This window comes from Piliocolobus tephrosceles, chromosome 21 (assembly GCF_002776525.5).
Source record: "Piliocolobus tephrosceles isolate RC106 chromosome 21, ASM277652v3, whole genome shotgun sequence".
Taxonomy (NCBI): Eukaryota; Metazoa; Chordata; class Mammalia; order Primates; family Cercopithecidae; genus Piliocolobus; species Piliocolobus tephrosceles.
In genome coordinates this window covers 4,477,225-4,502,172 of record NC_045454.1, presented here as the reverse complement: position 1 = coordinate 4,502,172, position 24,948 = coordinate 4,477,225, and the positions used below count along the sequence as shown (strand labels likewise).

Here is a 24,948-nt window from a genome sequence, read left to right as displayed (position 1 = left end):
CAGTGAAACCCCGTCTCCACTAAAAATTAGCCGGGCGTGGTGGTGGGTGCCTGTAGTCCCAGCTACTCAGGAGGCTGAGGCAGGAGAATGGCTTGAACCCGGGAGGCGGAGGTTGCAGTGAGCTGAGATTGCGCCACTGCACTCCAGCGTGGGTGACCGAGCGAGACTCCACCTCAAAAGAAAACCCAAAAAACATAGTGACCCTATCATTCTTAAAACACTTTTGTACATTAATGTCTGTTTTGTGCGATTAATGCAGCTCCATCAGCTTTGAGTTTCATGCCTACTTTGTATATCCTTTTCTATCCCTTTACCCTCAACTTCCCGTATCCTTGTTTTAGGTGTATCTTTTCTAAAGAACATATGGCTGGTCCAAAAAGAAATTCAATCTGTTAGAATTTGTCTTTACACTTGGTTTGTTGAGTTCAGTCATGTTTATTGAAATTGCTGACATATTTGGATGTGTTGTCAAATCCCAGTGCTTCCAGTTCCTGGCAGTGTGACTTTGGTCAGTCAGTTACATTCTCTAAGCCACTTCCTCCTCTGTAAAACAGGGATGGTTGTGTGAGGATGGAGATGTATATAAATTATTTGGTAGACTGGGCAGCACACACAGGCTCTCAGTAGATTCCCTTTTTTTCTCCCTTATCTCCTCCCCTTTTAGACAGACATGGACAGACACGTCTCATGACCAAATGGGTAAAGATGCTCAGAGCATCAAGGGGATAGAGATCCAGTTCTTGTGACAGAGACTGAGCAAGTAGGGGACAAAGAGAGATGCTGATGATTGCTGCGAGTCAGAGCCGGTGTGCAGGGCCAGGCTTTGGGTCAGGCACTATACAAGGTGGGTCCTGTCCCTGGTTTACAGATGAGGAGGTCCCAAAAGTAGCTGAAGGGACGAGTCGGCTCTGTAGCCTGAATTCAGGCCCATGCCTTTTCTGTTCCCTCCAGCCTGCTGGAAGCCTGTGTAATCATTTCACTGGGAACACGCGTCTCTGCTCTTTGAGTTTTCCCTTAAGCCTGTCACCCCTCAGTCTCTCAACCTCTGCCACTACCTCTGTGGCCATCTCTGCCTGTGTCTGGGACTCCCTCAGAGATAATTCCCCAAGGTCTCTGTCTCCCTGAGTCTTACCTTCATGTTATGAACCTTTCTCATCAGTCTTTGTGGCATTTACTCTTGACATAGAGGGAATGGGCCCCAAATACAGGGAGATACATAAGGAGAGATGGTGACAGTGACTGGTACACAATACGCCAGGTCCCCATGGTTCCCATAAGATGAGACCATCAGAGAAACAGAGGCATGAAGAACAGCTCCCTAACAGTAATGAACAGAAGCTGCAACATCCAGTGATAGACATGGACCCTAAAAATGGGACAGGGATGCAGCACTGTGAGAGGAGACCAGAGAACACATGGACAGAATGCTGGCAAAGACTAAGTCCATGACACCAGGTGACCTGGGGCCCTAGAAAAAGACAATACAGTCACATTTTATTGAGGCCACTGCATGCCAGGCTTATCTGGGTGCTGGCCCCCAGGAAAATCAGATTGTTCTTGCTCTCCAGGGTTCAAGCTGCTGGGGAGACATCCATGTAAACATACATAAGGACAATGTGGGGCAGAGAGAGCATGGTGACTGCCTCCTGGGGGCACCAGTGACATTCATGTAAGAGACATCAGTCAGGGCCTCCTGAGCCTTGTCTGTCGTAGATACTGAGAACAAGACATGGCCCCTGCTCTCAGGAGCTCATAGTATCATTGGAAAACACAGACTACAAGCTCTATAAGGAGCAAATAAGTAAAACAATGTGGTAGGAGTTGTAAGAGAGGTATCTAGGAGGTGCTCTGGAAGCAGAGAGGGCAAGCTGAAGCCGGTTCCCGGAGAGCAGGGAGGCTTCTTTGGGGGACATTTGAAACATCTTAGATGACAAAGGAGAGGAGGGTTCCAGGCACAGGTTCAAAGGCACATAGGTGGGAAAACGTATGGCTGCTTCGGGAACCACAGTAGTTCCGTGTGGCTGGTGTATGGAAGGTGGAGTCATGGTATGAGATGAGGCCATTTTCACATCACTGCACGCACAGAAAAATGACAATATTCATACATGCATATGAGGATAACTGGAGAGGTTGCTCAGGGCCCAGAGCAGCCTGCATCTTGGCATACTTACACCCTGCTCAGGAAGCTGTGCTGTAGGAGATGGGTTGGAGAGCTTTCCACCTTGGAGTGACACAATCAGATTTCAGTAATAGCAAGAGTCCCCTGCAGAGTGATACAGGGGCAGAGAATAAGGGCAGGAAGGGGTCAGGAAGGAGACCCCGGCTATAATCCAGGCAAGGGGCAATGAGGGCTCACATAAGGTAGCAGGAGTGGAAAAGGAGGTGCATTAGAGATCAGCTTCAGGTTAAACCAATAGTGCTGGTGACTGGTGGGATGTGGAAGGAAAAGGAGAGAGAGGAACATGTTGGACAGGTGTCAGGCAGCACCACTGATTATGACAGGAAACCATGAGAGAGGCAGTGTGGAAAAGGCATCACGCAAGAGGCAGTCTCACAGCTCAGCCTTGGAGTGAGGCACAGAGTAGGCTGGAGTGGAAATAGTAGGTGCCAAGGCACAGAGGTGGGCATGGCAGGTGTCCCTTCTGGGCTAAGCAGCAGAAAAGCAGGCAAGAAGAGCCACAGGAGAACGAGCTACAGCCTGCCTGCCCAGAGCGTCCTGGGACGCTGAGTTCTGAGAAACATGTACCTTCATTTGCCCTGGCCCTGAGAACCAGTCCAAATCCTCAGCTCAGCTGCCTTCTCTCTGGGACAGCCCTGAGTGGGAAACAGAGGGTAGCGGTGCAGGGCCCTTCCGGAAGCATCTCCAGCTGGCCTGAATCACCTTGGCTCATCAGGGTTTCTCAAATGCAGAGTTGTTTCTAGACAGCCCGAGTCTGCCCTCAGGCACCTATCATTTTGGCAGCTCATCAATCACCCACCCTGTTTGTGGCTCTTTGGGAACTCAGGGTTTCTCTTAGATGTTGAGCCTCCAAGAAGACGCTGTGCTGTGACCAAGGGTCGATTTCCGGTCACTGTAGTACCGTGATGTGGATCCGCAAGTGAACCATCAGGGCTGAGCTGCGGCTGAAGGCCTTCCCACAGTCACTGCACTTATAAGGCCTCTCTCCCGTGTGGATCCTCTGGTGCTCGATGAGGGAGGAGCTCTGTGCAAAGGCCTTCGGACACACCTTACACCGATAGGGCTTCTCTCCAGAATGGATTCTCAGATGTCGGATCAGGGCCGAGCAGTCGCTGAAGGCCCTGCCGCACGCGTCGCACTTGTAGGGCTTCTCCCCGGTATGGACGCGCTGGTGCTGAGTCAGGTGCGTGCTCTGGCTGAAGGCCTTCCCACACTCATCACACTCGTAGGGCCGCTCCCCCGTGTGCACCCGCTGGTGCTGGGTGAGGTGAGTGCTGCGGCTGAAGGTTTTACCACATTCCCCACATTCGTAGGGTTTCTCTCCAGTATGAATCCTTTGGTGCTGAGTCAGGTGGGTGACTCGGCTGAAGGCCTTCCCACATTCCTTACACTCATGGGGCTTCACCCCCGTGTGGACAACCTGGTGCTGGGCGAGGTGAGTGCTCCGGCTGAAGGCTTTCCCACACTCGCTGCAGGCATATGGTGTCTTCCGAGAATGGGTCTTCTGGTGTGCCTCGAGCGCCGAAGCACTCTGGAACATCCTCCTACACTCGCGACACTTGGAGGACCTCTTCCCTGAGTACGTGTACGGAGGCTCTGTCCCATAAGCATCCACCAGATCAAATTTGTCTTCTGAAGGAGCCTTCTCTTGGGAGGTGAGGTTTGGGCACGCACTAGAACTGTTCCTCGAGGCACCAGATTCACGGCCACGCTGGTCTGTGGGGGCATCCTTATAAGGCCCTGAAGTTTTCTTGAAATGGATCTGTGGGGCGATAGACTTTGTCCGCATCTCCCCTGATGGCCCAGACCTTCTCTCTGAGCTGCCCTCAGGTTCACAGGCCTCGTTAAAGGCAGGTCCAAGGGAAACACCTCCCATGAGGGTCTCAGTGACCACATTTGATGGCTCTGACTCTCCCAGGTCACTCTGCTTGCAGCTTGCCTCTGTGGGCTCAGCTCCTGAATCCCATCCTGAAACAGTCCGAACCACAGCGTCACTCCTCCTACCACAGCAAGCCTCTGACTGCCGAGGGCCCCGGTCACCCTTTGTAAGGGGAGATGTGGCTCGTTCCTAACATCTGGCCCCAGTTCCAAGGGGAAGCTTCTCATTTGGTGGCTTGGATGACAAAGGGTGCAGGGCTGTCCTCCCACACCATCCAACACTACATCATGGGTTCTGATCTCTCCTCCTCCCACCACACTCTCTGTCTTTCAAGGCTCCCAATTATGGCTCAAGAGTCAGAGGAGAAACCCGGATGTGGAACTGATCTGAAGACAGAGAGGGAGGGTCTGTCCTTGTCAGGACCCTGAGCACATGCACCACTGCAGGCTCTGATCTCTGAGGCTGCAGTTCTGTCCCTCACACTCAGCACCTTGCCTCTAGGCCTGGAGGTGTCCAAAGGTGCTCAGTGAACTCTGGCTGAAGGAGGGAATCAATCCAGATGCCCATGATGGTGAAAATTTCTGCAAGTAGAACCCCAGGGAGAATATGGCTGCTGGGGGTGAGTAGGTGAGGTACCCACCTGGCCTCTCAAGCCCGACACTGTAAAGTACTATGAAGGCAGAGTGTGGCGGAGGTGCTCTTGGAGATCAGAGTGTGCATGAGGTAGAGGAATGCTCACACTGACCTGCCCTGGGTGGGTGCAAAGGACACATAATCTGGCACATCTACTGGATGAATTCCAGGGAGGAGGCAGAGACAGGTGGAATACCCACTGCTCAAGTCCACAGTGGGGTTCAGCGTGCAGAAACTGGACTCAAACCCCAGCTCTACCACCTTAAGCAGTCCTGCCCTCATCTGGGACTCAGTCTCCCCATCTGCAAGCCATGGACGCTGTGCCGCTGGCCTCCCAGGGCCACTAACCATTATCAGGCTCTTGTCATGTGCTGAGCCCCAAGTCCAGTGGGTGACTTCCATTGTCTCATTTCAGCTTTGACCTGCTCTCAGAAGGAGGTACTACTGTGATTCTGTTGCAGATGGGGAAACTGAAATCCAGCTGAGGGAAGGTGTTGAGTAACTGGTACAGGATCACAGTTAGCTAGTGGCCCAGTTGGGATTTCAGCGCCAGAATCTTCTTCTCCACGTCCACAGGCAGCCTCCCTGCTCCCCCAGCCATTCGCTTAGCCCTGCCTCCCACTTTCTTCCTCTACTCCAGAAACATCACACCACCTGCTTTTACCAGAATGTGTCAGTGCAAATCACACTGCAGGGACTCTGACCCCGCCATTCCCTCTGCATTTTGCCCTTTCTCTGAGCTTTGGCCAACCCTGTGGGAAGATGGAGCCACTCCCTCTTCCCTCTCCCTGTCTCTGTGACATCTGCTTGGGCATAGACCAACCTCTGTTCCAGAGAGGCCTGTTTCTCTCAGAGCTGAACAAATTATCCTAACAGTTGCAGTTACCACGTATTTAATCTGTGCCAGGCACCGTTTCAGGTGCTGCACGGGTATTGCCTTGTATCTCTCAACACCACTAAGGTGGGCGTTTAATCCCCGTTTTACCCATGAGTAAACTGAGGCACAAGGGAGTCACATGGCCAGAAAGAGAAGCAGTGGTTGGATCTACTGAGCCTTGACGATTCAGCTGTATCCGGACCCCACATTCCTCCTGCGCACTGCACGTTTCCTCCCAGTGTGTGGTACACCCACTTCCTATCTGCTGCCAATAGGCCAGGCCAAGCCCATCTGAGACGAGCCACCACTGCCCGCTCTGGGCTGTCCCAAGGCTGGGTCTTCCCTGCGTCCCACTGGACCTCCCTGGGTTGGGATGTTTGTGTGGGTCTCTCTGAGTAACAGTGTCCAGCTGAGCCTGGGGCAGGTCTGATTCACTCAAATCCTGGAGGCCAGCCCAGGGTGGACACAGAGAAGGTGCACAGGGACATCTGGTATTTCCGTCTCCCCCAACAGCCACCCCAGGCACCCAGCCCCTCGTCTGGTTTCCTCTGAGAAACAGCCAGTTGCTCACTGTCAGGCCCTGGGATTTGGTTGGCCAAATACAAACATAAGATCCCAACCAGGCCCGTGGGGGCTCAGACCAGGAACCTCTTACTGTTATTACCCTGAGGTTTCTACATTGGTAAGACATAAGCCTGGGGTTCCTGGCTATCTTTGTCCCCTTTGTAAAGAGAACCTAAAATAAGAAGGAAGCTAACACAGAAAAAAACAACCGAGAAACAGAACAAGAGAAGAAGAAGAGAGTTCTGATGCTGTCAACAGATTTTCTGGATATAGCTGTATCTGCTGCCTCCTTACCCTTCTTTGCTTCAGCCCATTTCAGGTCGTTTTTGGTCACCTGCAACCAAAACACACCTGTCTACAACAGTGTGTGAGAGTTAGGGTAAAGCACAAATGGGAGAATGAGTACATGAGTAACCCCAAACCAGAGCCCTGTGCTCCCATGTTCCTGTCCAGCGTGTACCCACAGTGTGCCATGAATCTGCCCACAGCGCCCCTTTACCTCTCTTGTCCAGCACCTGAGTCAGATCTTCCACCAGCACAGCGGCTTCCTCTCCGCTCTTGGGACTCTGGGCTCCCACCCAGGCCTGGATCTCTGGGGGCAGCGCACCCAGGAACTGCTCCAGCACCAGCAGCTCCAGTATCTGCTCCTTGGAGCGCGCCTCGGGCCTCAGCCACTGACAGCACAGCTCTCGGAGGTGGGCCAGGGCCTCGTGTGGACCAGATGCCTCCTCATAGCGGAAGTGCCGGAAGCGCAGGCGTGCAGCCTCAGGGTGAGCAATGTGGTCGTGGCTGGATTCTAGGCCCTGGGAGAGGCTGGCTTCCTCTCCCTCCTCCACCTTCACTTGAAGGAAGCTGTCCTCTTCCCATGGCACTGGGCTCAGGGAGTGCTTGGGGATGGCCATTGGGCAGCAGTCCTCAGTGAGACACAGGATGCTGGAGCCTTGGAACTGGGCCTGCAAGAACGTCAGAGCTTCAGCATCACATGGAACCTGGGCCCTGCCTCATGCCTACAGATCAGGGAAAACACAGGCTTGGGGCCTGTGAGATGCGAAAGACTCTCACAAAGACCTAGACAATCATAATAATTAGGACAGCACCCACTTGGTGCTGAGCACCGTTCTAAGCTACTACGGCTTGCATGTAGATTCATTTAAAACTCACAACACACTCAGGAGGTGGGACTTTCTAGCTATTTTATGGATGTAAAAACAGACACACAGGAGGAAAAGATTTCCCCAAAGTCCCTCAGCGAGTGAAGGGTTAACAGAGAGCTAAGCTACAAACCCAGGCAAAAGTACAGCCAGCCTGTTTAAAGCGTGCTCCTCCCCCACAGAGCCAAGTCTTTCTCCCTCTGTCTCACATTCTCCAGGTAGCCACATGGTCATTCTCTCACTTTATTTGCTAATTATTTTGTAGTGTTTGAGATTGATACATAATTGACTTTCAGCCTTTTCTCTTTTCTAATGCACACATTTAAGGCTATACATTTCTCTCTAAACACAGCTTTAGCTATACACCACAAGTTTGATATGTTGTATCTTCATTACCATTTAGTTAAAAATATTTTCTAGGCCGGGCGCGGTGGTTCAAGCCTGTAATCCCAGCACTTTGGGAGGCCGAGATGGGCGGATCATGAGGTCAGGAGTTTGAGACCAGCCTGGCCAAGATGGTGAAACCCCATCTCTACTAAAAATACAAAAATTAGCTGGCCGTGGTGGCGGGTGCCTGTAATCCCAGCTACTCAGGGGACTAAGGCGGGAGAATTGCTTTAACCTGGGAGGACTACAGGCGCCCATCACCACGCCCGGCTATTTTTTTGTATTTTTAGTAGAGACGGGGTTTCACCGTGTTAGCTAGGATGGTCTCAATCTCCTGACCTCGTGTACTGCCTGCCTCAGCCTCCCAAAGTGCTGGGATTACAGGCATGAGCCACTGCGCCTGGCCGAGTCCAGCCTATGCTTAACTTTTTAAGAAACTGCCAGGCTGTTTTACAAATTGGCTGTACCATTTTGCATTCCCACCAGCTGTGGATGAAGGTTCCAATTTCTCTACATCCTTACCAAGGTATTATATACTATGGTAGTTCCCCTTATCTGCAGGGGATGTGTTCCAAGACCCTCCAGTGGATGCCTGAAACCACGGATAGTACTGTGGCTCGAGGACAGCCCAGCCTCTCTGAGGAAACAGTACAGAGCTAGCGAAGAGTTACCCAGGGCACTCTGGGAAGAGGACTTAGACTTATATTTTTTCTTATACATATATACCCATGATAAAGTTCATAAGTTAGCCATAGTAAGAAATTAACAATGACTCATAAAATAGAACAATTATAACAATATACTGTAATAAAAGCTATATGAATGTGGTCTTTCTCTCTCAAAATATTGTACTATACTCACCAAAACTGAACACAAGGGGTGACTACTGTATTACTTTTCTGGACATTCTCTACTTCCCACAGTGAACTTGTTTTCTCTTAGGAAGAATACCCTGAATTAAGTGTAACCTCTCCTAGGAGACCTCAACACTTTGCTTTGGCCACATACTACTCCTTACTCCAAGACTTAGCCTCTCCGTCTCGCATCCACGACTCCCACAGTTTTAAGTATTTGCAGCTCTTCTGTTTCCTTTCCTTCAGTGTCAGCCAGGACACTCAGTGTGCTTGGAGTCTCTGCTCAAGGAAGTCACCCTGGACAGAGATGCAGGAGGCCTGAGAAAGAGCAATGGCCTTGGGCACAGGAAGAAGAGAACGTTACTCTAAAACACGACCCCAATCCTGAAGCCTTTTGGTGACAGCTGGTGACCTCTGGCAACCTCTGGCAAAGCTGTGTTTAAGCCCCTTCACTGCGCTGTAAAGTTCTCTTGGGTCTCTCATAGCCTTCCTAAACCCCTTGTTGCCCCTGCTGTTCTTGAGTTCTGAAATCCCTCTCTGACTGATTCCTCTGGGCTCTCTAGGCCTCATCTTAGCTGCCACTTTCTTCAGGTGTCATCCCAGATACCTGGTACTAGTCTAAGTCCTCTTCCCAGAGTGCCCTGGGTAACTCTTCGCTAGCTCTGTACTGTTTCCTCAGAGAGGCTGGACTGTCCTGGAGCCACAGTACACAGGACTTGCCCTATAGCAGGTTCACAATAAACAGGCATTAAGCAAATGGAATGACCAGGAAAGGCTAAGCATAGTCACCCACCAATGCAGGGAATCATCTGGGGAAGGGGAAGGGAAGGAGGAACATGGGTGTCAGGGATGACAATAGATGCAGCAACAGCTTCCAAGTTCTCTTTTGCACCCCTGGAACACCTGTTCTGGAGAAATCCCTCATGACAGTCTCTGAAATACATGTATGTGAAATTTCCTCAGCCTCATCAGCCAACCTCAACTCCTATCAAGTTGAGGTTCCCCATCCACAGCTGCTTTACCAACCAAGGAGCGTGGTTCTTTTCATTTCTCACACATGGCTTACACCAAGCCTGATAATGGTACCTACCTCAGAGGGTTGCTATGAGATTATGTGAGGCGATTTATTACAAGTGTCCAGCACAGGCCTGGTGCACAGTAAACATGCAGTAGATGTACGGATTCCATAGCCCCCTGCTACACATAAGCACACACTGGGGGACATATCCGTAAGCCCAGCTGAATGACCAATAGTCACCCAATTTCAGCTGCAGACATGGCAAAGCATAAATCCTCTCTCATATGCTTGGTAAACTGTTTGTGGATAGCCCAAGTTTTAGTCTCCCTGATAAAAATCTCAGTCATTCATATATTAACACATATTATCTCAGGTACGGTCTGTCAGCCATAGCCTTCAAAATACTCAGACACAGGAAATATCTCAACGTCACCTATAATCAGTCAAATAAACACAGGCCTGGCCAGGCATGGTGGCTCAGCCTGTAATCCCAGTGCTTTGGGAAGCCTAGGCTGGTGGATCACCTGAGGTCAGGAGTTCTGGAGCAGCCTGACCAACATGGTGAAACCCTGTCTCTACCAAAAATACAAAAATTAGCCAAGTGTGGTGGTGGGCACCTGTAATCCCAGCTACTCCGGAGGCTGAGGCAGGATAGTCGCTTGAACCCCGGAGGCGGACGTTGCAGTGAGCCGAGATTACACCACTGCACTCCAGCCTGGGCGACAGAGCGAGACTTCGTCTCAAAAACAAACACAAACACAGGCCCTCGCAGCATTTCTATCACACAGTATTATTCTGATCACAGTCATTCATAATCTTAGTCACCATCTCAAGGACACATAAAGAATATCAGTCACACTTGAAATCACACCGTCACACACACACTCTCTCACTTACAGTATCTCACAACCCATCTACAAAGTCTCAAATGGCAACCATCTGTCAGTCACACACTCCGTGGTTAGTGTTAACTCAACCTATCAGAATCACAGACTCCAACCCGTCAGATACACACACAGGAGGTGTCAGACGCAGAACTGTCTATCAGACACAATAACGGGTCCGTCCCACACCCTCCCAGGCCACTGGTTCTACATTTTATCTGTTGTCTGTCCGCCCGCTACACACTTCGCCCGCCCCACACCGGTCACTCAGTCCATCCGACACTCTCCGTCGGTCCGTCCAGCACTCAGTGTGTCAGTCTGCACCACATTCGGTCTGTGAGTGCGTCTACACTGGGTCCGTCGGTCCGTGCACACCCGGTCCGTCCACACCGGGTCCGTCAGTCCGTCACATCCTCTGCGCCTGTGTCCGGCCCTCGCAGTCCGTCTATTCACGGCCCCTGGTCAGCCTCTCACTCTCCGTCCGCTGGGAGGTACCCCGCATCTTGCTCTGGCCACCCCAGACGTTCGCGGCTTCTGGACCTGCTGTACTCCCCTTTGACCTGGACCAGGGCGGAGAACACCCCCGAAACCCACCTCACCAGCACAGCCGGCGGACCCTCCCGGAGGTGCACGCAGAGACGAAGCAGCTTGCGCGCCCGCCAACCCGGACCACAGCTCCCAGCACGCCCCACGGGCCCACGCCCGCCAGGACTACAATTCCCGGCGTCCTCCGGAAGCTCAAGCGTTCCCAGGCGCGGCGCCTGCTGGGAATTATAGTTGACGTTGGTCAGCAAGCGGGCCACGGGATCCCAGCCCCGCCTTTGTGGGACTGAGGTGGCGCTGAGTGGGAGAGCAGCAGGGGATGCGCGAAAGGCGGGACGTGGAGGTGAGAGAAGTGTGAAGGCTGAGGGTGACAGTACCTGTGCGAGGCTGAGGCTGAGGGTGGCTGTGTGAGGCTGAGGGTGGCTGTGTGAGGTCTGAAGGTGCCTGGGTGAGGCTGAGGGTGGCTGTGTGAGGGCTGAGGGTGGCTTTGGGAGGCTGAGGGTGGCTGTGTGAGGGCTGAGGGTGAGGGTGCCTGTGTCAGGGTGAGGGTGCCTGTGTGAGGGCTCCGTGTGAAGGTGCCTGTGTGAGGCTGAGGAAGGCTGGCTGAGTGTGAGGGTGGCTGTGTGAGGGCTGAAGGTGCCTGTGTGAGGGTGAGGATGGCTGTGTGAGGGCTGAGGATGAGGGTGCCTGTGTAAGGGCTGAGGGTGTCGGTGACTGTGTGAAGGTTGAGGGTGAGGATGCCTTTGTGAGGGCTGAGGGTGAGGGTGGCTGTGTGAGTGTGAGGGAGCCATGCCACTTGCACACCCTCCTTGCGCTCCTGACTCCCAGGAAGGGCAAGGGGTTCACTGGCCTTGGGGTTCCACAGAAAGAGGATTCCTGATTTGATGCTTAAGAGCTGTGCCTCAGACGCCTGCCTCTATAACAGAAAGCCGTCCACACAGACACCCCACCTCATCTGGGTACCTCCTCTGGACTTAGGCTGGGTCTTCATAGGCAGCCACAGCCACCTGTGCTGCTGCCCCCACACTGCCTCTGGCTTTGGGCTTCTCAAGGACTTGCTATGTGATGCTGAGTTCCTTAACATGGGGACGATGTGTTGGAATATGGCAGAGTTCAGGCCCTGGTAGCCAAATAAGGGGACCCACTTCCACCAAATGACAGCAACAGCTCCCCTTTCTTGAGCACCTCCTGCAGGTCAGGCCAGCCAGCAAACACCTTTGATGGTACTCTCAACCAATCAAAGGGGAGGTATTATCATTACTCTCTTTTACAGGTTGGGAAACTGGGACACAGAGAAGTTAAACCAAAGGTTGTTTGATAAAGTGACTGGCAGGCGGAGATGTGAAACTTTGTGCTTTCAAAATTACATATACATGTTTTACAGAAGTACAAGTGCTCAGTGAATTTGGTAAAGGCACAGCCCTGTGTAACTAGCATTCAAATTAAACTCTAGAATGTTCTGTGAGGATGGAAAAGTTCTGGAGTTGTGCTGTCTAATATGGCACCATCAGCCCCATGTAGCTCCTGAGTACTAGAAACATAGCTGGTCTGACTGGGAAATGGAACTTGTAATTTTATTTGAATTTAATCGTAACTACCATATTGGACGGTGCAGGCGCAGGGCTAGGACATTTCAGCACCTTAGACAGCTCCCCTGTAGTAAGTAGCCCTTTCGGAAAAGGTGTCCCAGCCTAATTTTTTTTTAATTTTAATTTTTTTTTTTTTTTTTTTTTTTTGGACGGGGTTTCCCTCTGTCGTCCAGGCTGGGGTGGAATGGTGCCATCTCAGCTCATTAGAAGCTCTGCCACCCGGATTCAAGCGCTTCTCCTGCCTCAGCCTCCCGATTAGCTGGGATTACAGGCACCTGCCACCATGCCGGGATAATTTTTGTGTTTTTAGTAAAGACAGGGTTTCGCCATGTTGGCCAGGCTGGTCTCAAATTCCTGAGCCCAGGTGATCTACCCTCTTCGGCCCCCCAAAGTGCTAGGATTACAGGCATGAGCCACCATGCCCAGCCCAGCCTCTTCTTGAACTTCATGCAAAATTATGTGCCCTGTTATAGTCTGAGGCCTCAGCTCCATGCTATCAGGTTTCAAGGACAGCAGCCACAGGATACCTATATGAGGACTATGTGAGAACAAAGTGAGATGTCAAGTGGGTGAGTGCTCTAAAGAGAGAAAAATTGATCATTCCAGCTGTACTGAATTCAGGTCCTAACAGAGACTCCCAGGAAGGAAGGGCAGAGGTGGGGCCTTTTGTTCCTTCCCACAGAGGCAAGAGTACTGACAGACTCTTTGGGCCCTGATTTGCCCAGTACCTACACCTTCCTCCTCATCTTATTCCTAAGCTGAGAATGGCAAGTATGATGGTAGAGTCTGTCAGATCTAGGATCAGATCTTCACCACTCTCTGCTGTGATTCTGGGCTGCTCACATCCCTTGGGGTCTGTTTCCTGTCTATAAAATGAAACCTCTTGTGAAAAGCTTTTTGCTCATTGATTAATTTAAGGAATGAATTACATTTAATGAAGTTTTGGATTTTATTAATAAAATGTATGGACATGTGTTTTTCTCGATAGGTACCTTTGTAACATCCTTGGTTTTCCCTCTGAGCCTATAAAGCTGACAACATTTGCTGCTTGGTTTTTTGTTTGTTTGTTTGGTTTTTGAGAGTTCCGCTCTTGTTGCCCAGGCTGGCGTGCAATGGTGCAATCTCGGCTCACCACAATCTCTACCTCCTGGGATCAAGCGATTCACCTGCCTCAGCCTCCTGAGTAGCTGGGATTACAGGCATGCACCACCACGCCCAGCTAATGTTTTGTGTTTTTAGTAGAGACAGGGTTTCACCATGTTGGCCAGGCTGGTCTCATACTCCTGACCTCAGGTGATCCACCCGCCTCGGCCTCCCAAAGTGCTGGGATTACAGGCATGAGCCACTGCACCCAGCCTGCTGCTTGTGTTTTACAGAAGAGTTTGCCAACCATACTCTGATGGCCTGGGCAGTGATGGAGGGTTTAAAGTGAGGGGTGGCCTCACCAGTCAGGGGTAAAAGACCCTCTCTACCCAATGCTGAGTGGAGAGTGATGAGGGGGCAATGGGAGGCAGGAGAACTGTGAGGAGGTAGTGGCCTAGAGCAGGCTGAGGAAGGCAGGGCAGTGGAATGAAGGAAGCAGAAGCAGGGTGTGTTTTAGAGGGATATCTGGTTTCTGAAAATATCTAGCCCTGTACCTGCCCCCTCTACCACTGTGACTGCCACCCCACCATCTACCTCACCTGGCACCTCAGGCTCCATCACCTCACCCGCTGCTCTGTCTCCACATTGCTTGGCCTCAGCAGCTACAGGGTAGGGGGCACCTGAGGTCTCAGTCCTGGGCAGAGGTCCCAGGTTGCTAGTGACTCTTGCAGAGACAGGTTTGTTTCCAGGGCCACTGCCCCCTTCTCTTTTATCCTACACACCAGTGCGGCTCTAGGCTCCTGGCTTTGACTTCAGGGGCCCAGGCCTGGGATTCTGGAAATGAAGCACGGCTAATGAGCACAGGCAGCAAGGGTTAGGGTGTGGTCACGGCCATACACACAGGCGCTCCTGGGACAAAGAGATACACCCAGGCCAGGCTCTTCACAAGCCTAGGTCCCATCCATGGCCTCCCCTTCCCAAATTAAAAATATACATCCACACAAACACCTGTACATGAATGTTCACAGCAGTAGCATTTATAATATCAGAAGAGTTGGTAACAACCCCAATGTCTATGAACTAATGAGTAAACAAACTGGTATATCCATACAATGGAGTATTTTTTTTTTTTTTTGAGACAGAGTCTTGCTCTGTTGCCCAGGCTGGAGTGCAGCGGCACAATCTCAGCTCACTGCAGCCTCCGCCTCCTGCGTTCATGCCATTCTCCTGCCTCAGCCTCCCAAGTAGCTGGGACTGTAGGCGCTCACCAATATGCCCGGCTAATTTTTTGTATTCTTTAGTAGAGACGGGGTTTCACTGTGTTAGCCAGGATGGTCTCGATCTCCTGACCTCATAATCCGCCCACCTCGGCCTCCTGAAGTGCTGGGATCACAGGCATGAGCCACCGCACCCGGCCTACAATGGAGTATTATTCAGCCATAAAGAAGAATGAAAAACTGATACATGCTACAACATGGATGAACTCTGAAAACATGTTCGGTGGTAAAATGCCAGACACAGGAAACCATATATCGTATAACTTCATTTATATGAAGTATCCAGAAGAGGCAAGTCTAGACACATAACATGGATTAGTGGTTGCCAGAGGCTGGAGGAAGAGCGAATAGGCAGTGATGATAACAGGTATAAGGGATACTCACACAGCTGAAGTCACACCTGCACAGACAGGTGGCATCAACACATGCAGGACTGTCACGGTTGCTTCTGGACCGAATGAAGGAGGACAAATGCAGAAATGAGACACAGACAAAAGGATCTGTTTGAAAGAAGGGGTCAGGGGGCTCCTTGATTCTAGGGAACAAGAGCCCTGAGCTTTTACAGCCCTTCATATTTATTAGGTAGAGTGAATAGGGAGGAAGGGGTAACTGTCAGTCAGCTATTTAACACAGGCCCACGATTGCTTTCTTTGTTCAACAGGTTCTAGATGTTCCTGTAGATAACCTTAAGGAGCAGGGGACCTGGGACATGACTGCCCCCAGCATTCCTTCTGGTGGCAGACACAGTTTGTCAGTTTGCCAGCATCTTGCTTTCATGAGAACAGTTTGCTGTTCGCTCATAGAGCCTCCAGTGGTATATTGAGTTCGTCACGACCCTCATTCCTTCGGCCTCCAACATCTCCCCCTTTTTGTTTTTGCATTAATTGAATAAAGGTAATTTCAGGCTGTGCAGCTTTCAATTGCTGGTTGGTGGTTCACCCGATCCTATAGACTATGAGCAAAAAAACAGAGACATAACAGCATTATTCTTCTAAAAGAGACATTGAGGTTATGTTTAAGTAGGTCCAGGGGTTGAGACTTTCTAAGTCCTGCTGGAATTCTGTTTAAGTTTCTAAAAGAGGGCTGTTATTTTTGAGTTTGCTTATTCAAGTTAAGAATTTTACTCTGTAAGTTACTGGTATCAAAAGTAATACTGGATGTAAAAGCTCCCTGCAAATGAGCTTTTACAAGGTTCCATGGATATTCACTTTGGTCCTATTCCAAATTGATCACACAAATATGAGTATGATTGACATGACAGTGCAATTGCTGCTGCAATTGCAAACTTTGTACCTGCTTTCCCAGCCACAGAACAGTAGTCTTTAACACTGCTACCTTTGTTTGTAATTCGGTATTAATTTTATTTTGAAGCATCCATGCCTGGTTGGCTGTACATGTCCAATTTTCTACATATTGGACTGTTTGAATAGAACTATGTAGTGCTACTGAGGACACTACAACTGAGGTTATTAGTGTGACTGAGATTACAGTAAAAATTACTATGTTTAAGGCTTTATGTGCATGATGAGTGAGCTGGGTAAGGAGTTTTACAAAATGTAAAGCAGGGGTGGCAGCCCAAGGTTTGGATAAATTGACAGGGATCCATAACCCAGAGATATGACCCAGAATTATTAGAGTGGGGATGTTGTGTGTTTGTATTGTGCTATGATTGAGGCAGTGATACAGTTGACAAGAGTCACAAGTCAGTTGGGTGATGTTTACTTGGAGTTGCTCCTTCTTAGATGCTAGAAAAACATAGGGATTAAAAACACAAACCAGCCAGGTGTGGTGGCTCACGCCTGTAATCCCAGCACTTTGGGAGGCCAAGGCAGGTGGATCACCAGGTCAGGAGTTCAAGAGCAGCCTGGCCAAGATGGCGAAATCCCATTTCTACTAAAAATACAAAAAACAAAAAATAGCCTGGTGTGGTGGTGGGCGCCTATAATCCCAGCTACTCGGGAGGCTGAGGCAGAGAATTGCTTGAAACCGGGAGGCAGAGGCTGCAGTGACCCGAGATCGCGCCACTGCATGCCAGCCTGGGTGACACAGCGAGACTCCATCTCAAACAACCACAACAAAAACAAAAAAACCCCACAAACCGTAAATTGGTAACATTTTTTACAAAGGTGATATTAAAACTGTGTTGAGTAATATTACTATTATTGGATAATGTTCTGACCCAGATGCTGTTATTCATAAATGGGAGTGTTGCTTTCCATATTGATTCCTGGATTGGGCCTCTTTTTCCTAGATGACGCCACTAAGGTAAGGCCGGGCTAAAGCCTGTCCCGTGCCAAGCAAGTTGTGCAGCCAGCTGGGGGACTGAATCCCAGTGTGACGTGGCGAAGAGGTGTTGAAAGTCCGCCACCAGTGCCAGTGAAGTTTGTGCCAAGAGATCTGATTTTCATCTCTCCCATCTAAATGGCCACGGGGACCCCAGTCAATGTTTCCCATTCACACAGAGTTGTCTGGCCAAGGGGCCAAGACAGTGGGTCCAAGGAGAGGGGTGAGAAATATCAAAGGCAGCCCATTCCGTATAATCAATACAATTTGAGTGACGGGGCCGGGAGTGATTGGTGAACACACCAGTAACATTAATGGAGCTGAGGCCTAATGAATACATAATTTTTCCGTGGTGACTTAACCATGCCGAAGATTGGACTGCAAGACAGCTGCAGCTCAGTGACATATCCGTGGTGATACATAAAGGGAGTCCTTCCAATGGGGCGGTGTAATTGATGCTATTGTTCTGTGTCAGGGGGAGTTAGGGGTCCTGGTGCCCACGCTCCCTGATCATGATATATTTCAGGAGGAGTGTCACTCCAGAGTACCAATCGCACTGCTGGTGGGTTAGGAACATATGCCCAATATGTTTTTGCCTCTACACAGGGGAAACATACCGCACAGGACACTACAGCTAGCATGGCCAAGAACATGGAGTCAGGGGTTTTTGCCTGACCCTGGCGCTCCAGCAGTTTCTCAGCTTCCTGTGTGGTTTTCTTGATCTGTCCCCATGTTATGGGGTTGGATGTCATTGTGACTCCGGTCGGCCCTTGTTCTGTCTTCGCATTCTGATTCCGCTGGCTCATGGCTCGTACTGGGGGGAACAGGCCCATGGTTGAATACCATGGATCCCTCTGGTCTCCCATTCCATGGTCACACACACCTGGAGGGCACCCACACGGTTTGTCCATCTCCTGTAAAACACAAGCATACCCTCGTCCCCACGTCAGCGAATCCACCGGGCCTTTCCATTGTCCCTCTTCCGGGGATTTCCATGACACTTTTGGATAAACTTGCCTCTTTTCCTCTAGCACTTGCCAGCGTCGTTCTGCTGGAGTCTTGCCCTCCATACCAGGAGTCAAACAATTTAAAGTAAACAAGGCGGCTGGGCGCGGTGGCTCACGCCTGTAATCCCAGCACTTTGGGTGGCCAAAGCGGGTGGATCACGAGGTCAGGAGATTGAGACCACGGTGAAACCCCGCCTCTACTAAAAATACAAAAAATTAGCCGGGTGTGGTGGTGGGCGCCTGTAGTCCCAGCTACTCAGGAGGCTGGCGTGAACCCAGGAGGCGGAGCTGCAGTGAGCCGAGATTGTGCCACTGCACTCCAGCCTGGGCAACAGAGCGAGACTCCGTCTCAAAAAAAAAATAACAATAGTAGTAAACAAGGCTAAATGTAATTTTGTTTGAGGTGGTAATTGGTCTCCTATTCTCTTTTTGTTTTTTCAACATACGTTGTAGTGTTTGATGTGCCCGCTCAATAATACCTTGCCCTCAGGAATTGTATGGAATTCCTGTTTTATGATTGATTGCTCACAACTGTAAAAAATTTGGAAAGCATGACTAACATAAGCAGGCCCACTGTCAGTTTTAAATTGTTTAGGGACCCCCATATGGGTGAATGATGACAGACAATATCATCAGACATGACCAGCTGTTTCCCCAGTTTGGCATGTGGCATGTAATATATGGGAGTAAGTGTCTATAGGTACATGAACATAGCGGAGTTTGCCAAAGGCTGCTCTCTCTCTATATGTAGCATTCATCTGCCAGATTTCATTTGGAGCCAAGCCTCATGGGTTGCATCCTTCCACGGGTGCAACACCAGGGATATGCTGGCAAGTGGGGCAGGCTTGTACAACAGCTCGAACCTGGCTGCGAGGCAGATGACACATAACGAGTAAGGGCAGAGGTGTTTTGATGCAGTAAAGCATGGGAAGCTTGGGCTTGTTGAAATACAGAACTGATGAATTTATCTGCTGTATCATTACCTAGAGATAGTGGCCCAGGAAATTGCGTGTGAGATCAGATATGAGAAATATGAAAAGGGGCAGCATGAGAGCAAACAGCTTTTTGGAGTCTCAGAAATAGGTTAAGCAGTTCTGGTTTTAAGGTGCTCTTGATAGTGGCAGTTTTAATGCAACTAGCTATGTTTACAACAGGCTGAATTACAGACAATAGGAAATAAAGCTTGAGCTTTAAAACCTGAATAACTGCCATGAATTCGGAGTGAACTGAAACTCTAGGGGTCTTTATTATTTGAGTATGTTTAAGTCCATAAATGGCTGTGCAGCTTTTGGAAGAGCTATCGGTAAAATAGGTCTGTCCACCTGAAATGGGTTTGTGATGAGTTATCACAGGGGGAATAAAAGGGTGAATTTTATAAAATTGCAAAATTTTGTCTGATGGATAATGGTTATCTATTATTTCTACAAAATCAGGGAAAGTGATCTGCCATGCAATCGACACCTCCAGGCCTCAGCCTGTCGTTGGGAATCCAAGGTAACAATAATTTTATCAGGATCATACCCTGTAAGCATTTTTGATCTATGCCTGCCTATTGTTATAAGTTGTGTGACTAAAGAAAGATAAACTTGCAAAGATTTTTCTGTTTGGATAAAAAAAGCCGTTCTATTACCATTATAATTCTGTCTATGAATTGACCTAAAAGTCCTGCTGGAGAATGGGGGATAGGAAGAAAAAACAAAAGCAAAGTCTTTTGTGGTTGTAGCCGGGAGGCATGTCCTTGCTGAAGCATCTGTTCTACAAGCTGTAATTCAGCTTCTGCCTCCTTAGTAAGTTGCCGAGGGGAATCTAATGAAGAATCTCCTTGGAGGGTTTGATAGAGATGAGTGAGTTGATAAGGAGCAATACCTAGCATTGGGTGCAGCCAATTAATATCCCCTAATAACTGTTGAAAGTTATTCAGAGTTTGTAATTTGTTCTTACAAAGAGCTACTTTCTAAGGCTAAATACTTTTTTCAGTAACAGTAGTACCTAAGTACTGGTATGGGGAGGTTGTTTGCACCTTTTCAGGAGCTATTTTGAGATTCCGTTGAGTTAAAGCCCATTTTATTTCTCTGAATAACTGGTGTAACATTTGATCTGCAGGAGTGGCCAAAAAAATATTATCCATATAATGAATGATGTAGGCGGTGGGAAACATATTCTGAGACTCCTTCAATGCTTTTCCTACAATATGCTGACAGAACATAGGACAGAGCATGCCCTGGGGCAATAAAACTTTTTATTGATCATGAGAGACAGGCTGTCTCTGATTAACAGAAGGCACAGAGAAGGCGAATTGAGGCTTGTCCTTCTTGTGTAATGGTATAGTAAAAAAACAGTCTTTAAGATCTATTACTACAAGAGGCTAATCTTTTGGAATGGTTGCCGGGGATGGCAGACCTTGCTGTAATGCACACACTGGTTTAATTTGTGCATTAATAGCTCTCAAATTATGCAGCAGTTGCTATTTTCCTGACTTTTTTGGGGTCACAAATACTGGTGAATTCCAAGCACTGATTCTTTTGTATATCCTGCATCCAACTGCTTTCTTACCAGCTGATGGAGTTGAGTCAGTTTCTCCTGTGATAGGGGCCATTGATCCACCCACACAGGTTTATCAGTCAGCCACTCTAGCAGCAAGGCAGTGGGTGGAGAAGTATCAATGACCCCTATCAGAAATTCTGATGCCCTAGCCCTGTCCTATCCGTTTGCCCAGTTATCGATATTGGATTGGGGTTTCCCTGTAGGAACTTTCCCAAGCCTTTCCCACTCTGATATCACATTTCCTTCAATATTTTAAATCCTGGATTATCAACCTTTTCATTTGTAAGTCTCATATCCCATGCTGTAAGTAAATCTCAGCCCCAGAGATTTGCAACATAAGGTTGAAAAGTACATGGCTGTCCATCTGGACCGAGACAAAGTAAAATTTCAGCACTCTGTTGAACACTTTGAGCTGTTCCTACTCCCGCTAAGGATGTAGAAGTTAATTGCAGGGGCCAAGATGGGCGTCAATTGTTTTTGGATATTACTGAAACATCTGCTCCCGTGTCCACACGTCCATAGCACTTCTTTCCTTTAATTTGCACTGCACAGGTGGGTCAATTAAAAGCTATGGGTTGGGATAGGTAAATTCCCTGTGTAGTTGTACTCCCAAATTCTTGATTTCCTGTTTTCTCCTTTTGTGAAGAAGGGTGTAATTTGCAGAGAATAATAATAATAAGCAATAGCTGAGCAATGTATTCCCCAGGTTTAAAAACCCAAAGATGTTGTGACATTGCAATTACTTGAATTTCTCTTTCATAATCAGAGTCAACAATCCCGGGGACCACAGTAATGCCCTGTAAGTTAAGATGGCTTTGGCCTAAAATTAATCCTTTATATCCTGTTGGCAAAGGTCCCCAAATGCTGGTGGGAATTTTGGTGGGTTTGTCTCCTCCAACTAACGTGACCCTTTCTCTGACTGGGTGATCTAATCCTGCACTCCCGGGTGCTCCAGAGCAGAGGGAGTCAATGTTCCTCCAGGAACCCACCCCTGTAGCGGGGTTGTGGCCTGGATGGGGAATGCCCTCATTGTTTGAGGGGCCTAGGCCCAGGCCCCATTTTCATTTCCTGACAGCGGCAGGCCATTCTGATGAAATTTTGAGCAATATTGATTAGCCCAATGATTTCCTTTATTATGGCAAGGGCAGCGTCCTGGTGTGTGTGTGTGTGTGTGTTTGGGGAGGGGGCAGGTACTGCATTATAAGATCTCTTCTGCCTAGAGGTCTGATGGCATTCTTTTTTGAAATGTCCAGTTTTTCCACAATTACAACATTTTCCCACTTTAGGGCTCAACCCTTGGCCCTTTTCAGATTTGTTCACTACTAAATTAACCATTGCTTGAGCTAACATTGTTGAACGATGCAGTTCAGTTCCCACATCCTGACAGGCTTTGAGAAAATTTCCCAAGCTCTTTGTACATCTCACAGGTGCTAATGCACATTTACAACCTGCATTTGCATTTTCAAAAGCTAGGGTCAAAGTAAGCATTTTCACAGCAGCAGTATGAGGCATTTGACGCTGCACTGCCTGTTGTAACCATGCAATAAACTGCATAGAGCTCTTGTGATTTCTGCCTGGTATGCGGAAAAGATTGTACTGGGACCCCTTTCTCAGGAATGGTGGCCCAGGCATGCTTAGCGGCCAAGGCACACTGATGGTAAGCAGCATCTGGAAGTGGAATTGTTGCACCAGGTCTGAATAAGAGTCACTACCCAACAGCATTTCCTCTGTAATGTTCCCACGGCCAGCGGCAAGATTCTGTCTAGCCTGGTCTGCACACATTTCTTGCCAATTTAAATTCCATGTCAGATATGCACTAGCAGATAAACAAGTGCAAGCTAAATGCTTTATATCAAAGGGTGGGAAGCACACAGCGCTGAATACAAATTCTAACAATCCTAAAGTAAATGGGCTCTGTATTCCATTATTAACCACACTAGCTTTTAATTATTTCACTAATTTAAATTTTACTGGAGTGTGTTCATGAATAAACCACTATGGATTATTTGGATCAGGCCTTAAGGTGATAGGAAAAGCACAAGGTCCTAGTGGCTCGCCAGCTATGGCTGCAGCACGCAGAATTTTTTGTATTGGGGTCTCTATTTCTGCTACTGGGGGCAGTACAGGCCAGTTCTCATCCTCCCTCTCCTGTTTACCATTTTCAATGGGCACTGTTGGTGAGACAAAAGATTCTTTCCATTTTTGAGATTCAGAACATAGCTCCTGCTGTCCGGCAGAATAAGAAGAGGACAATGGCAGGAGGACAGTACAGACCAAACCCCAAGCAGAGAAACAGAAGGATCCACTTTAAGAGGTTTCTGATAAGCTCGTTTCAATCCTTCTCCTACTGGGTCTCAATTTTCCACAGCCAGGGTACCTGTCTGCAGAAACCATGGGTTATGTGTAATAACCTCCTGTAAAAGCTTAATGTTTGAGAACTAACCTGAGCACCAGATTAAGTAAAACTTTAAGCAGCTGCACATAATGTTGCTCCTCAATAGACAAATTCTGCCCCATGTTACCCTGATTCAGAAACTCCTCAGGGAACTGACCTTATATTCTCCACGGGCAGACTCTCCCTTCCAGGGGTTCCTAGGTCCTCTAATCAGTTTCACTTTCTCTGTTCTGGCAGACCTTCCTGGTTCAGGTCCTTGGTCGGGCACTACTTGTCAGGGTTGCTTCTGGACCAAACGGAGGACGAAGGCAGAAATGAAGACAAAGACAAAAGGATCCGTTTGAAAGAAGGGGTCAGGGGGCTCCTTGATTCTGGGGAACAAGGGCCCTGAGCTTTTACAGCCCTTCATATTTATTAGGTAGAGTGAATAGGGAGGAAGGGGTAACTGTCGGTCAGCTATTTGAGTTTACACAGGCCCACGTGACTGCTTGCTTTGTTCACCAGGTTCCAGATGTCCCTGTAGATAACCTCAAGGAGCAGGGGACGTGGGGCGTGACTGCCCCCCAGCATTCCTTCTGGGGGCAGAGGCAGTTTGTCAGTTTGCCGACATCCTGCTTTCAGGAGAACAGTTTGCGGTTTGCTCACAGAGCCTCCGGTGGTTTATGGAGTTGGTCACGACCCTCATTCCTTCGGCCTGCAGCACAGGACCCTCCCCTCCCAGGGGCGCATGAGCGGTGACACCTGGCCAGACACGGGAGGGCGCGCCCTCACGCACCCCGCGCGCCTCAGTCCCCGCCGATCCGGGGTCGCGTTTCCCTCACAGGTCCCACCCGCCCACTCATTCACTCCCACCGCCAGCACTCTCAGCCCAGGGCGCCTCTCCATCCCTCACAATCATTCACCCTCGCGGCTCCTCCACACACCACTCACCACTGAGGCGGCCTCCTCAGAGCCAGGCGCCGCGATAGTCCGCACGCCCGGCTGCGTCTTACACACCGCCGTGGGCACTTCCGGTACGCACTTCCGCCTGGTGGCCAGCGGCCGCCCAGGACTTCACCTCCCAGAAGGCCCTTCGCTTTCCTGCCTGGAAACGGCCATGCACGGGATACAAGGCCTTCTGGGAAATGGAGTTCCCAGCGCTGCGGGGCCGGAAGGGGAGCGTGGGAGCTGCAGATGGTCAGAACCTGTCGGTTCTGCGCAGGCAGCGCAAGTAAAGGGAATTATATTGACATCCATGGTTTTATATGTTCTTTGGAATATACAGCGTACTTTTTTCTTTCTCTACGCGCACACATGTACACACATAGATATAAAAGTATATCGTTTGGAGATATTCCCCCCCCCCAACCTTGTATATCCTTAAGCAGATGTCCCCTAAGAACAGGTACGTTCTTCCACTCACCCAAGTAACGACATTGAAGCCTGTACCCAATCCCCAGTCCGTATGCTAAATTCTCCAGTTGTCTCAATGTCTTATGTAGTTTTCATCTTTTATTCAAGCACAAACTAAACACGCATTACACTCTACTGTATCGAGTTGCTTTCAATCTAGAATGGATCTAGTTTGGCAGTTTTCATGTATCCAAGCGAGTTTTCCAAAATGCCCTCCAATTTAGGCTTGTCCGTATAGAGTATAAAACAATCATAATCTAACTTTACACACTTGTTTTCTTCCACTGACCCTGCACATTTCTCCACTGAACAATTTTTGAAAACTTTTTGAAACATGGCATTACACCGTGTGAATGCCATTTATTTATCCCCTACCTCCAGCCATTTTGCTAGAAATTGAGCAACAGGT

At 49.2% G+C, this 24,948-nt stretch overlaps 1 protein-coding gene and 1 long non-coding RNA gene across 9 annotated transcripts; both read right to left on the bottom strand.

The window, feature by feature from the left end:
* Positions 1–411: 411 nt before the first annotated feature.
* ZSCAN22 (zinc finger and SCAN domain containing 22) lies at positions 412–11,317 on the bottom strand. 8 transcript variants are annotated; one of them, XR_002727781.3, is made up of 5 exons: positions 11,021–11,317; positions 6,632–7,085; positions 2,747–4,147; positions 2,172–2,263; positions 416–543 (listed from the first exon to the last, which is right to left on the bottom strand). XR_002727781.3 is itself a non-coding variant. In XM_023197542.3 (3 exons), exons 2-3 carry the CDS (start codon positions 7,032–7,034, stop codon positions 3,069–3,071), a joined length of 1,482 nt encoding a protein of 493 aa, XP_023053310.2. In that variant the 5' UTR covers positions 7,035–7,085; positions 11,021–11,317; the 3' UTR covers positions 412–3,068. The 8 variants fall into 8 exon arrangements, 5 of the variants coding, with proteins under 5 accessions (XP_023053310.2, XP_023053314.2, XP_023053311.2 ...); XR_002727779.3 differs by having other exon boundaries at positions 412–2,263; XR_002727780.3 differs by having other exon boundaries at positions 2,172–4,147.
* A 3,854-nt stretch (positions 11,318–15,171) lies between these two features.
* Positions 15,172–24,183, bottom strand: LOC111530363. The gene is made up of 4 exons (XR_002727782.2): positions 24,078–24,183; positions 23,305–23,433; positions 17,819–18,115; positions 15,172–15,870 (listed from the first exon to the last, which is right to left on the bottom strand). It is a non-coding gene; the product is annotated as an uncharacterized LOC111530363 (long non-coding RNA).
* Positions 24,184–24,948: the final 765 nt, after the last annotated feature.

Bases quoted from the DNA above. Each gene is read 5' to 3' on its own strand.
- ZSCAN22 (XM_023197542.3), bottom strand. From the start codon at position 7,034: ATGGCCATCCCCAAGCACTCCCTGAGCCCAGTGCCATGGGAAGAGGAC. The intron at 4,148-6,631 runs GTAAAGGGGCGC...GGACTGTTTCAG, and splicing joins TCAGGTGCTGGACAAGAGAG to GATGGGATTCAGGAGCTGAG.